Source organism: Haliaeetus albicilla, chromosome 7, assembly GCF_947461875.1.
Source record: "Haliaeetus albicilla chromosome 7, bHalAlb1.1, whole genome shotgun sequence".
Taxonomy (NCBI): Eukaryota; Metazoa; Chordata; class Aves; order Accipitriformes; family Accipitridae; genus Haliaeetus; species Haliaeetus albicilla.
The window spans coordinates 29,396,856-29,409,999 of record NC_091489.1 but is presented as its reverse complement, the minus strand read 5'-3'; the positions used below and the strand labels follow the sequence as shown (position 1 = coordinate 29,409,999).

Here is a 13,144-nt window from a genome sequence, read left to right as displayed (position 1 = left end):
CAACACAAGCTATTGATTACTTGAAAACATAAAAGTGTTGAACATTTTCCCATAAATCTTTTACTCTATTTTCTATGCACTGAACGCTTTGTTACTGTGGTCACTGACTACTCTGATTTAGTGGCTTTTCCCTCTCTATTCGATTTACAAACATACTATTTTAAGTAAGGTAAGCTGGCCTGGGAACAAATATTTTCATTAAATAAAACTGTTATATAAATATCAAAGATATACTTTGTCCTTAGTTACAATGTTATCTAACATTAGTAGAGTAACGAAATCACAAGTTCACACATAGGTGGGGTTTTTTTGAAAAAAGCACCAAGACAATGCTGTTTGGTGGGAGAAAATTTAGTTATCAAAAAAAAAAATTCTGAAAATTACCAACACTCTTGCATCCAGACCCCCCCCTTTCCTTTTTTTTTTGTTTAAAAACTGTTTTATGAAATTATAACTCACCCTTGCTTCATTCTGCTGAAGCTTTTCTTCCATACTTAAAGCTGTTGGAGAATCCAAGAGTGCAATCTAAAATTGTAAAAAGTAAACATCAAGTTAAAAAAAGGGAAGAAAAAAGTAACAATTTCTGGTGGAATCAAATGCAATTGTTCAACTTTTTTAATTATTTAGGATGAAGTATTTTAAACTCTAACATTTTACCTTGAAATACTGTAAGCAGAATAATCAAAATCTTGTCAAAGCAGATATTTCAAATACAAATCATCGGTTTGAGAGTACTATTTTCATTCACTATGTATACACATGGTCACACACATGCAGACACTGAAACCACGCACAAGTTTATAACTGGTAATTCCTGATACATCTATCTTTATATTTCTGTTAAACATGAAAATCTATTATGCACCAATAGTTAACCATTTTGCTGTAATACATATGTATATTGCTTATCTTTAATAAATATAACGAAGGTAGCTGGCCTTAGAAAAGGAAAACTACTATACAACATGCACTCACACAAGCCATACTTATTGTTATGTGACCTGCTACACTGAATCCAGCACTATATTTTGGTAACCAGTATTTTCAGTGATCTACAGAAGCATTTGCAATACAGTACTCTGGGAATATAAAGGAAAACCACAAAAGAAATTATACAGAGATTTATATTCTACTGTGCATACATAACACCACCTGCTGTTTTACCAACCATCACAAATTCAATTAACTGAAGCAAGTTTGCTATTGTCTCCCACACAGACATCTATCACATCCTACGACTGAACCAGATTTATTTTGTGGTATCCACTGTTTTACAGCTTGGAATTAGGTCAAAGCATTAGATCTTCAAAGGGGTCCAAGTTACGTCTACTTTGCCAACTCTAAATCAAACCATATTTTGAAAATAAATTCATTTTCCCCTCCTAAAGAATACGGGAGAAACACAAGTATAATAGAGTAATTCAACCCCAGAAAGAGTTTTCTAATTGTTTGTAAAAAAGCAGAGCTCACCACTTCAATCATCTACAATATCTATTACTGCTTCCAAGTGTGGTCCCATCTCCTTTTTCAGCAAATGTTTTATAGCATGAAATCTAGCTGAAGTACTAGCCTTCTATTAAAAAAAGTCTATGCTGAACTGACATTTCACATTGCATAGCCTATCTAAAATAAAATTAGATAGTTCTAGAAATAAATCTGAAGTATCATTTCAGATACTCGTAAATCACATTGGCTCAAGTATGAAATCTAGCAGTCCCAAGTGACATTATTTAGAAGACACAACTGGCCTGAGCCGATTGCATATTCCTTATTGTTAGCTTGGTTTCACCATCCTGGAAACAGAGAGGAAATTAAGCCTAACTGAGCTTATGCTGCAAACGTTTATAGTGGCTAATACTGATAAAAGAATAAGAAAGAGAATCGTGCAAAAGGGAAGAAAACACGTTTTCTTACATCACCACTGAAAATACTTTTACGTATTTAGCATGTTACATGCTTTCTAATGTACCGTGTGGCCAAACAGAAATAAAACGTATTGTTCACACCCTCCAATACTTCTACATTTTTATATTTATGCATCTTAAATACTTTATACCTTCTACTTCTTTTAAGATACTAGATAAAGTACCTCCTCAGGCCATCAGGCTAGACCCAGGAAATATGTGACTACTCGGTCTCCTTATGCTGTGGTGACTACCTGTTGCACAACACATTGCAATCAAGCTCTGATTATATTAAGAGAAAGCTAAAAGCTTTGGTATGGCAATTTTTCCCCCCTTATGTTAAAAGGGGTAATCTACTGGCCATATGGAAACTGATTCAATCAGGAAAATAATATTCATTCATAGCCTCATAGAGCTTGTTTACTCAAATCAATATAATGAAAGATAATTATCTCATTACATTCTAGAAATAGATGTTACAACTCAAGGAAAATTATACATAAATTTCAAGTAAAGCTAACCTGATTCCCTTGAGCAAGCAGGGCTTTTAATCGGGCTATTTCAGCTCTCAGCTCACGGATCAGTTTGACATTAGGATCCTCATTAATAGTAGGCTTGTTGATGATGTTTTTGGCTCTATTTGCATAGCGAAGTGTACTTAAAGTTTCTCCATAATTGACATCAGCAGGTGAAATAGCTAAGGAGATGAAATCAGAAACAGTTTATCTAGCATCATATGTTTAATTTAGTAAAGTTAGTTTATATTTTAGAAGTCAGATAAACTTAAACGTTGATGAAGAGACAGAAATATATGATTAATCAGTATGGCTACCATTTGTTCCAATTATTCACGAAGCTCCACTGCTTTCATGTCACTATAACTTTGCTTAAGTAAACACTGTATTAGAATAGCATATTAGAATAACCAGGTCCAACAACCAAGCATTGTAAAAAAATCTTGCTGTCAATCTACTTAACTTTTACATTTCTCTGGTAAGCATAAACATCCTATATGAATACTTTTCAGGCTTTCTTGCAAATTTTTAACAAGAACAGTGGGAAAAAACAGTGAGTATTTTATAAGTATCAATGTAATCATTGAATGGAAAAGTCATTTCAGGTAAAAACACAGTAGGTTCAGTCCAAGTTTTGAAGGGAAATTAAACATCATTCAAACAAAAAGCAGACGTGAAAACCAAAAGAAGAGAAGAGCTTCTATAATTTACAAACCTAGCTATTCTGCTGAGCTGCAGGCATCCAGCAGCAAGCAGACCTGTTATCTATCTGATGCATCAAAAGAAACCAGTATTATTTTACAGGCAACTTAATCAGGAAAAACAATGGAGTTTAAATGAAAGTGCTAATGCTATCCTTCATTTAATTTTCCTAACAATATACAAGATGGTCCCAATTAAAAAGACAATTACTGCATTGAAACAGATGAGCAAAAACACAGAAGAGAACACCATGCAGAAATGAGGGACCAGAAATCTTAATAATCCAACTGAACAAGAGACCCAGAGAATCAGACAATGAATAGACCTGAAAAAATAATCAAGTATCAAAAATATTTTGTCCTTCCTCATTCTCTCAACAGTAATAAATATTCTTTTTGTGGTAGAGACTCCCTGAATCCAGGCAGATGCACTTGACAACAGACTATACTTCCCCTAGCTCACACTATCACTTCCCTACTTTATCTACTGTTTCCTCTCCACTACTCAATCATTCTCTTTCTGGAAGAATGTCATGATATGTTACAGAAATATGAAAATCAGAATTGGATGTATTTTTATAGGAGCCTTTCCTACAGTTTGAGATTATCTTCCTGCTTTTTTTTTTTTTGTTTAGTTACAGAAAAGGCAGGCCAAATGTATCCAGACAACTTGTCAGGCTCTGTTAGGCAGTTCAACTACATTACCAGCAGAGTTACTGTCAGAAAAAAGATCAACCATCAGGGCTCTGCCTAGCAGAAGCATTGTTAATAGATGAGGAAGTAGCTGAAAAAGCAGCTGGGCACTGTAATCATTAATATAAGCACTGAAAGGTCATTGTGTTTCTAAAACTTCTTTTCCCAAACCCTCTGGAAAAAAAAAAACAAACAAACAAAAAAAAAAAAACAAAAAAAAACCCAAAACCACACAACAAAAAAACCAACCAAGTTACTCAACCATGTAACTGAAAGAAAGCATCAAGAAGAAAGATGCCAGCACTGTGTTACTCCAACAGCCAGAAAAACAGAGTCTGGTCCAAGATCCTATTTTGGTACTACTATGATCAACCTGAGGAAAGAAAGTGGCATGGATTCCAAAAACATCCCAAAAATCATGCAACAAAGCAACTGCTATCCAGAGAATCAGATGGTAACAAAGCGACCGAAGAACCAGAATTTCATCCAATGCATTTTATTTCCTCAATTCTGCTCTCCCACCATTCCCAAGAGGGGACTGCATCAGTTAGACTGCATTTCATTTGAGCAGGAAAGAGTGAGAGAAATTTCAGAGCTGCTCTTCTCTTCACACCTTACAATCTCTGACATCCAAAATCCTCCCCTCCCCTTAAACGTCCTCCTAGCTTCACTTGGGGTTTTGGGGAATGGAATTCCCATTCCAGTTTGTTGAAAAACCTGCAATACATATGCCATCAGTAGGTTTTTAAACCAAGTGGTTCTTACAGAGCTTCCTATGGGTAAAAAGGAAACTGTAAGAAAAGTTTGCAAGATGACTGATCATAAAGAATTTAATTTAGACAAAATGTTAAAATGCTGTGTGCATTCAAAAAGTAGGTTAAATAAAAATGACAGTCTTACGCACTGAATGCCAGAAGAGACCAGGTCATTTCTGTTACTAATGCAATAAAAAACCCCACAGTTTTGGAAAAGCAAACTGATTCACCCATCAGTATTGACTACATGCACAAAGCTGGAATTTTTAATTTTTTTTTTTACTGGGGATCAAAGTCTGCAACCTGGGGAGGAAAGGCATAAGGGGAGAGAAGTACAAGACTATCTAGGTCCAGGTTTGAGCCCTTACCATGAGTAACAGAGCTGTCTGAATGCAGATGAACCTCAAGAATAAACAGGAACTATTACTTGAAGTTTAACTGGTCAGATAAGCTAATCATTACACTGTGCATGTGTCAAAGAAACATAGCAGTGAGGTAGATGTCAGAGCAAATGCAAGCAATTAGACACATACATTTGGATGATCCTTACTTATGCAAACAAATGTCTAATGACTGTACATACACAGTCTGGATACCTTGTTACATTTGTGACCAAGTACTCAGCCAGTGATATATACACCCAAACAGATAATCTGCAGATGAAAACGAAGCTCCCAAATTCAGGAGGCATATCTGCTATTGTTTATGACATTACTAAACAACTAGACTGTCCCCATATACACAATGAGACCCCCTATATAGTTCTATTGCTGGAAGAGATGTTCTGCAGAATGTAGGCAAAGGCAGAGTGTTATTAGAAAACTCAGAAAGAAAGAGATCATTAATATGTGTAAACAATGTTCTCCCTTAACAAAGCATCTGGAATCTAAATATTTACAGCCACTCCTATTAAGCATACACTGTTCAGGATGCAAAAAAGTAATTTAAAGACACTTACTGGCGATCATTATAGTTTTAGAGTTTCCTCCTAGGCTATCTTTTAACAGCCAAGTCAACACAGAGTCCCTGTAAGGCACAAATACTTGTTTCTTCTTTGAAAGAGGATTTGTTGCATCCTGAGATAAATCAGCTGTGATGTGGAGGTAGGAAAAAAAAAGCAATTATATATTTTCATTCATTTTCAAAAAAGGTATGCATTAGGCCACGATTTGTGTAAGTAAAAATGAACAGAAGTAAATAAACAGAAAGATATTCAATGACTAAAAAAAAATCCAAAACAGACAAGCACAAAAATCAGAGACATACCTAAGGCAGAAATTACATTTCCCAGAGTAACTAGAGATTTGTTAATATTTCCTCCTTCCTTTAACCTAACCCCTGTGGCACCGGTGGCATCTGCTCTCTCACTTCCAGCAAGATCTACCAAATGAATCTTGCTAACAGTTTCACAAGGCATTTCGGAATCAAATTTAGCCTACAGAAAAAAAAAACCACAAAGAAAAGTATGTTAAGCTACAAAATTCTGAAATTTTGCTGAATACAACTTAGAGGCCTTTTTCATGTCATGATTGACTTTAACTTGTTTACAATAGCAGAGCTTCAGAAGACAGATGTATTAGAGGTGTCACAGAAAGGCATTTGATCATTAATTGCTGCATAACTCCCAAGCAAGTAGTTACTACTTTAAATTGTAATATTTGCAACTTTCTAGCCACTTATGCATATGCACTGACAACTGTGAATTGGTATTTACAAGACGCACAGTGAACACGTGCTGCATTCATTTTATTAAGCTTTCAACATTTATATTTAGCTTTCAACAAGTTATAGCATACACAGACACATTTACACTCAATTTCTCCCCCTGCCTCCATGTTAAAGTAAGTAGCAATTGCAGTTTCATTCTACTATTTTAACTGAGGCTTCTTCTCAATTTTTATCTTAATTCATATAAATCAACTCAGATTGCCTTGTTTCAAAATTTCTTCTACTTTTACAGTACAACAGTAGAACAAAACATTTTGCTGCCTGCCTCTCATCCTCTTCTGAAAGCTTTGTTATGAGCAATTTATCATTAGTGAACAGCTGGTGCATGGGATTTTGTGTGTGTGTGGTTTTGGGGGGGAGGCATGCAAAGTTCTGTCATGAGAGCGAACCACCTCTATGCTACCTTTTCTTCATCTAGCAGGTTATCTGTGGACTGTCTAAAAAGCCCCCAAAAAACAACAATGAAGAGCAGGAGTCATTAGAAAAGGACTTTACTGCATATAAACAAAAAGATCATTACAGTCTGAGAAAACATGTTAAATCTCTCCATTATTCCATCAGTAAATCAAGGAATATAAATAGGTTTCCAACACTAACAGAGGAAGAGTCAGCAAGAAAACACTCAGAAAACATTTCTACACTCTACGATTTGGGTCATGGAGACAGGTTTTTTGTAAACTTTGGATAACATTAGAGCATAAAAGGTAGCCCATGTTCACCTCTGGCTGAAGTCTCACACAACATGCTCCTCAGCCACTCCTGTCACAGGAGCATCGTGAAACACACTGGCATTGGTAACTCTTATTCAGCCTGAACTCCCAATAATTATCTCCTCAAAATCTATTAAACATCTTTTTAAGTAATCACACTACACTGTAAATTTTAAAGATTATAATCACTGATAAACATATTTATAGTTCTCAAAACAGTATCTTCACACTTTTAACTTTCCTCATCACAAAACAACAACATAGTCATTATCTACCCATACTTACTTATTTGACAACCTTATTTTTTAATTATCATGTGAATTATTGAACGTAAATACATATTAAGACAGGCGGTTTGGTTTTGTTACCTGAGTGAAGTTGATTGTGAAAATGGCATGCGACCTGCTACTGACATCATTCATTCCAGTTGCAGCCGTTGTTCTATTTATATTTCCTGCATCCATAAGTTCCTCTACATCAGTATAATTTTGCACTAAATGTTTAGACAAATCTAAAGAAAAGCAGAGTGTTACAGTATGCTCATACTTGCACTTGAAAAAGATTTAAATTACCCTCACTGCTGCAAAGTATTGCTGCAATTAGTGTTTATTGTGATACTTGTTTATCACTTAAGGAAAGGAATGAGGCCTCATGTGAACAATGGAGAACTTACACATTTACAGTAAATTAAGAAAAAAAATGCAATCTTCTAAAGTATTTAGTGCAATAACATAAGCATAATCCCTCAAAAGACATGAACCTTCCCTGGCAGAGGACAAATTAAGACAATTAGATCCTAATAGGTTCTTTCCACCTAAACATTAAAGATTTACAAATTATAGTCAACAAATTCTTAAAACCAATTGTATCTCTTAACATTACTTAAAATTGTGTTATAAATTTAAGATAAAAACTGTGTATGTATAATAATCTTAGAATTGGGAAAGTGCATGGGGATACAAAATGAGAGGCTATTCTCCTTTAATGCTTTTATATCAAAGAAAAGAACTGTATCCATCATCATTTATATTTTAAAAGATAAAAATGTCCTATGCAATTAGAGATGACATTTTAGAATATATAAAGGTAGTAAAGTATGCAGTGCAAAACACTGGAAGTTGTTTTACCCTCAACATATGGCCCTTCTTTTGGATGTTCTCGTATTCGTAAATTATTAGTTTTTGATGACTTCCGTCTGAGAAGATCTCTCACACGTTCATTATAAATTTCCAGATAACTGAAAGAAAAAGATTAGAAAACCACTGACTGATTCAAGAGTCTTTAAAAAAAGGAAAGCCATGTTAACACTGTGTTTGAAAGCAAGATGCCTGGAGAAGCAAATGGATCCAAAGTTGGCTTAAGATAGTAATGACTACAGCATACTTGTACCATAAGGAAAAAAGTAATAAGCAAGTAGAAAGGAAGCAGACATTAGCAAGATCAAGATCTCCTAATGTCAGCCTGAAATAAAGGCTAAAAATAAGGAAGATGCTGTCCAGTAGGAAAGGCATTTTCTATCATTTAAATAAACCAAAACGCACAGCTATTGGACTGAAGTTAGAAGCATTGTGCATTTTGACTACAACTGCCAACAAAAAACAATTATAGGACTGAGGCCAAGCATGGAAAGTTATGTGAAAAACACACACTTTTCTCAGAGATAAAGTGAAACAGGGTGGTTGTAACTGAAACAAGTTTGATAACCAGCAAATTATGGACACACCAAGACCTACCTGACTTCTGTTCGAAATGATGCCTCATTCCGCTTTGTTTTTTCACTTATTTTGCTGAATAATCCTTCACAAATTCGAGGTATTAAACCTGCATCACCCTGCAATAACAACAGTTCTTATTTCCACATACACAATATATTTTGAAAAATAAACCCTAAGATCACTAGTTGAGAGTTCCAACATCCAGAAAAAGGAAAAGAAAAAAAAAAAAAATCAAATCATTTCAACAAATACTCTCTTGCCCTTCATTTAACTGCAGTTACCTTGCCACTTTAATCCTTGTGTTTGTGTTGGGATGTATATACTAGCTCCATTTCTTTGCTATTGGGATATATTTTGCCCCTCTCATTTAGTTCGAATAATCCCAACTGCTTAAGGCAGAAACTGGCTCCTCAGAGCAACATATGAACTGCCTTATCTCAATACTATTTTTTCTAACTTCTTCCACCTCATCTCACTAAATGGGACAAGAGCCATATATATGCATCCATGAGCCATTCTCATTCAAAACCCCCATCCCCAGCTCACAGTCCTTCCTGTCTTGAGAGATTCACCAGGTCCTCTGGATAAATTGGCATGCAATAACTATGTTAAAACTACATTCACTGTATCCTACAATGCAGCTAAATTAAATTTTATATTTAACTTCTGAATGCTTGACTCTGCCGTTAAAGAGTTTTTATGCATAAAGTGCTTGGTCGGTTTAATAAAGCTAACTGAAAAGAACATATTCCTTCTCACAGATCAGACTACATAGTTTACTAGCAGGGCTGCAACTATCCATTACAGGGTCCTTGCCACTTCACCTAACACAGCAGCCAGCAGCAGCAGGATGTCATCTTCTCGGTTAAGCTGGCACTTGAGAATTGAGTTTCATCCCAGTGAGGCTGCTGCTCCACCACCAATGTCAAACATGTGTCTGACTGTGAGGCAGCAGCTAATGCTGCCAAGATATCCAGACTTAGCATGCAGCTCTCCTCTTCCCATTGCTCCAGGGAGACCCCTTTCTGGCCAAACAGCAAGGCAGCAAGTCAAAGCCAGGGTTTTCCCCAGCAGCAGAGGAACAGGAGAGTGCCACACAGCTCTGGTCTCAGCTGACAAGAGGCTCCTTGCTCCCAGCTGCCCCATTCCCACTGAGTCTGATTAGGTAGATGCCCAACTACCTGCTGAGCACACCTCCTCCCCACCGCTTCAGGAAGACAGCAGGCAACACTCCTTCAGAACTGAAATGAGTGAATGCAGCTCCCAGGAATAAAGGGAGAGGACATATACATACAGATGAGCTTTGGGCTCAGAGCTGCAAAACTCAGAAGTAGCTTACAAAATAGTCTGTCAGCTACAATTTGCCTCCAGTCCAAAAATGCATAAGAGATTTGATGAGATGGACTAATTCTAATTCTATGCACCACTAAGGCAAGAAATGTTCTTGCTTAGAGTTAGGGGCCATGTAATTATGCAGGAGGCAAATTAGGACAAACCAGACCAAACATCCCACAGGAGCATAGCCCATGCACTCCAGGCACCCAAGAGTTTGCCTGGTGAGATTCTACAGATACCTGGCAGCAGGAAAAGTCAAAGACAGGGTTTTCCCGTGCACCAGACTCTGGCAGGGTGAGTGCTTCATGGGCAAAGACTTCTCTTCTATTTGGACCCCCACATAAAATCTGACCCCTTTTGCCCAAGCTTATTCCAGTCTGCTCCCATGCTGGTCCCCTCTGTCCTTATTCTTCAGTTTCCCCCTGCATTCTCTGTCCAAGCAATCTTCTTCCAGGTGCCATCTCTGAACTTCGCTTCCTCTTTCCTTTGCCCAGATATAATTCCCAATTCACCATCCAGTCTCTTTTTTTTTTTTAATCATACTCTATCCCTCCATTTTGCCCTTTTCCAGCTTCTTCCTCCTCTTAATCAGAGCCTCTCTGTCCTTCTTAAACCAGGCTTCATTCTTTGAAATAATAATCTATTCTCTCCTTCTATCATACCTAGTGCTTCACCTAACTGCATCTTGGCTTAAAAAAAAAAAACAAAAAACAAAACCTAGATAAAGGGAGAAACTTGCAGCTTAATTAGGCTTTTTTTGAGACAGTTGCCTTTGGTAACAGAGGAGCAAGCAGCCCTTCCCAATATGTATCAATCTCTACCTCCAGATAAAGTTTCAGGGTTCAGTGTTGGAAATTCCTACACACTTGTTTGTTTTTCTTCTTTTTTAAACACAGGAAGAGGAAAAAGACTTTTCTTTCATCTCATGCTTGGAAAGACCTGAACAGTTTTAATTAAAGCTTAAGGAAAGAACATGAAAGATCCATCACAAAGTTTTAGGCAAGTCATTAGTGTCTGACATAATTTAACAACTGCAAAGAGAGTCTTGAAATAGGAAATAATAGCTCTAATTGAGTAACTTCAACCATAGCAATACAGTGATGCGAAAGGAAGAACACATAGTTCCCCGTGTATTTTATCAGTAAAATGTACTTCTTGCAGAATGTACACTCTTTATTAGAAACTATATTTAAACATTTTCTCCCTTTTCACCCCCTACAGCTCCAAGGCAGGATCAACTACATCTTTGACAGGTTTTTTTTTCTGGGTTACAGAGCTTCCAGTCATGGAAATCTGTAGAACCAAAATAGGTAGTTCACTCCAGAGCTGAATTTTCTCATTAAAAGTCCTTCTATGCTATCTAACCAGAAAACTCCTCATTGCAATGTAAATGTACTGTTTCTTACCCATCTATTTTGGATACAGGGAACAAATTATTCCCTTCTTTTCTGCAGCAGCCTTTCACGTCTTGGAAGACTTTTGTTCCTCCACAGTCTTCCTTTCTCTGCGTACGCAAGTCTGACTTTCCTGGTAGATCATGTTTTATAGATCTCTGATCATTTCAGTTCCTCTGCTCAAGACTTATTCTAACTGGTCCACATACTTCTTGAAATGACTGCTGCACACAGTATTGCAGAAGCAGCTTTCCAGAGCCAAGAACAGCAGATATTGAAAGCAAAATGAGAATAGAATACATACTTTTTAAGGAGAAGTAGGGAAAAAAGAAAATTTATTTTCAATTCAAGTTTTCTTATAGCACTGTAGTCTCTCTGACAGGGCCATCAATTTTCAAGCATTTAACTTGGCAGCTGAGTATATTTTATACACACTGTATAAAGCCAGATTAAAGTATTTATGTATCATGGCAAGAAGATTAGACCCTTATTATTGAATAGTGTCAAACAAACTTCAGCACCTATTCATTTGCAAAATGTCTTGATGATTATGGTCATTACATATAGTGAGGCAGTCTCATAAAAATGTCACTTTTATAAATTTCTGAAATCGAAATCCACATCTAGGTCATAAGATCTTTTCTGGTTACAAAAGTCTATTCTGCTTACCATACTGAAGTTAAATATAAAGCTACTTACTCTGTGACAACTGAAAGAAAAAGATTTACAGCCAATTTACTCTCCTAAGCTAAGGGAGGTGCAAAGTGGCCAATCTTGCTACATTTCAAAAGAGCTATCTATCTAAGGAAGAACAAGTGGCAATATCCTCCTTTTCAATTCTGCTGGGAGAAGACATGAGGTGTTTTTTTTACCCAAGGATTAAAGAATGAAACCTGTAGAGGCTGCCTGGCAAACAGGCTTCATCAGTCAGCCCTTTTAAACTGCTCCACTCCCAACAGTTTAGTGGGTTCTTTCTGTCCTTGGAAAGTCATGGAGGCAACTGCAAGAAACTACTCCCACCCTTTACTCACAAACTGCCAAATACTCCTCCTATCACACCTTCTTCTAGGGTCTTCACTGAAGTGCTCAACAGGACTTAATCCTTAAAATGAAAGTTACTGTGTCATCTCATAATGGTTTGCTGAAACTTACATTTAACTACTCTCATCCCCCTCCTCACTTGATAGCCTTCTCTAAACAGGGGTCAAGGACCTACTTTAATCTTCTGACCCTTTAAAAGAGGTCTAAAAACCAGATCTCTTCAGAAAGAGCTGATCATCCATGTTCTCAAATCAGTATCTTCTTTTTTTATCTCAAGTTGGGCATAGAAAATTAGTGGTAGCATTCGAGATATTTGGTTTTGTTACTGAACAAAAATTATTGCTTTTTATCCAACATAACAAAGCATCACTTAAAGACACTTATTCCAAATGTAAATATCTACCTATAAAAGAAAGAGCTTCTAAAACCTCTGATTACTACTAGAAGGTATGATACATGGGGAGTCAGTAGCATACAGACAGGATCAGTAATAATAATTCCATAAAAACATGCTCTTGCAATATCACAATTTCAATGCATTGCTACGGATTTAAAAAAAAAAACACACCTGTTTAGTTGATGTGGGGCCAGTGGTGGACATTGTCTACCCGGATTTCTCTGAGGCTGTCAATACAGTTTCCCACAGCCTCCTC

General features: G+C 36.6%; 1 protein-coding gene across 13 annotated transcripts in view; it reads right to left on the bottom strand.

The window, feature by feature from the left end:
* KIF16B (kinesin family member 16B) overlaps window positions 1–13,144 on the bottom strand; it is a 153,131-nt gene that overhangs the window by 116,797 nt on the left and 23,190 nt on the right. For all 13 annotated transcript variants that reach the window (XR_011325468.1, XR_011325467.1, XR_011325466.1 and 10 more), the window contains exons 5-11: window positions 8,740–8,837; window positions 8,134–8,243; window positions 7,375–7,517; window positions 5,835–6,003; window positions 5,527–5,658; window positions 2,426–2,601; window positions 460–525 (exon numbers count right to left, since the gene is read on the bottom strand). Coding sequence is in view for 9 of the 13 variants with exons in the window: in XM_069787537.1 (XP_069643638.1) it covers window positions 460–525; window positions 2,426–2,601; window positions 5,527–5,658; window positions 5,835–6,003; window positions 7,375–7,517; window positions 8,134–8,243; window positions 8,740–8,837 (894 nt within the window). In the remaining 4 variants the exon portion in view is untranslated. The remainder of the gene's footprint in view (window positions 1–459; window positions 526–2,425; window positions 2,602–5,526; window positions 5,659–5,834; window positions 6,004–7,374; window positions 7,518–8,133; window positions 8,244–8,739; window positions 8,838–13,144) is intronic.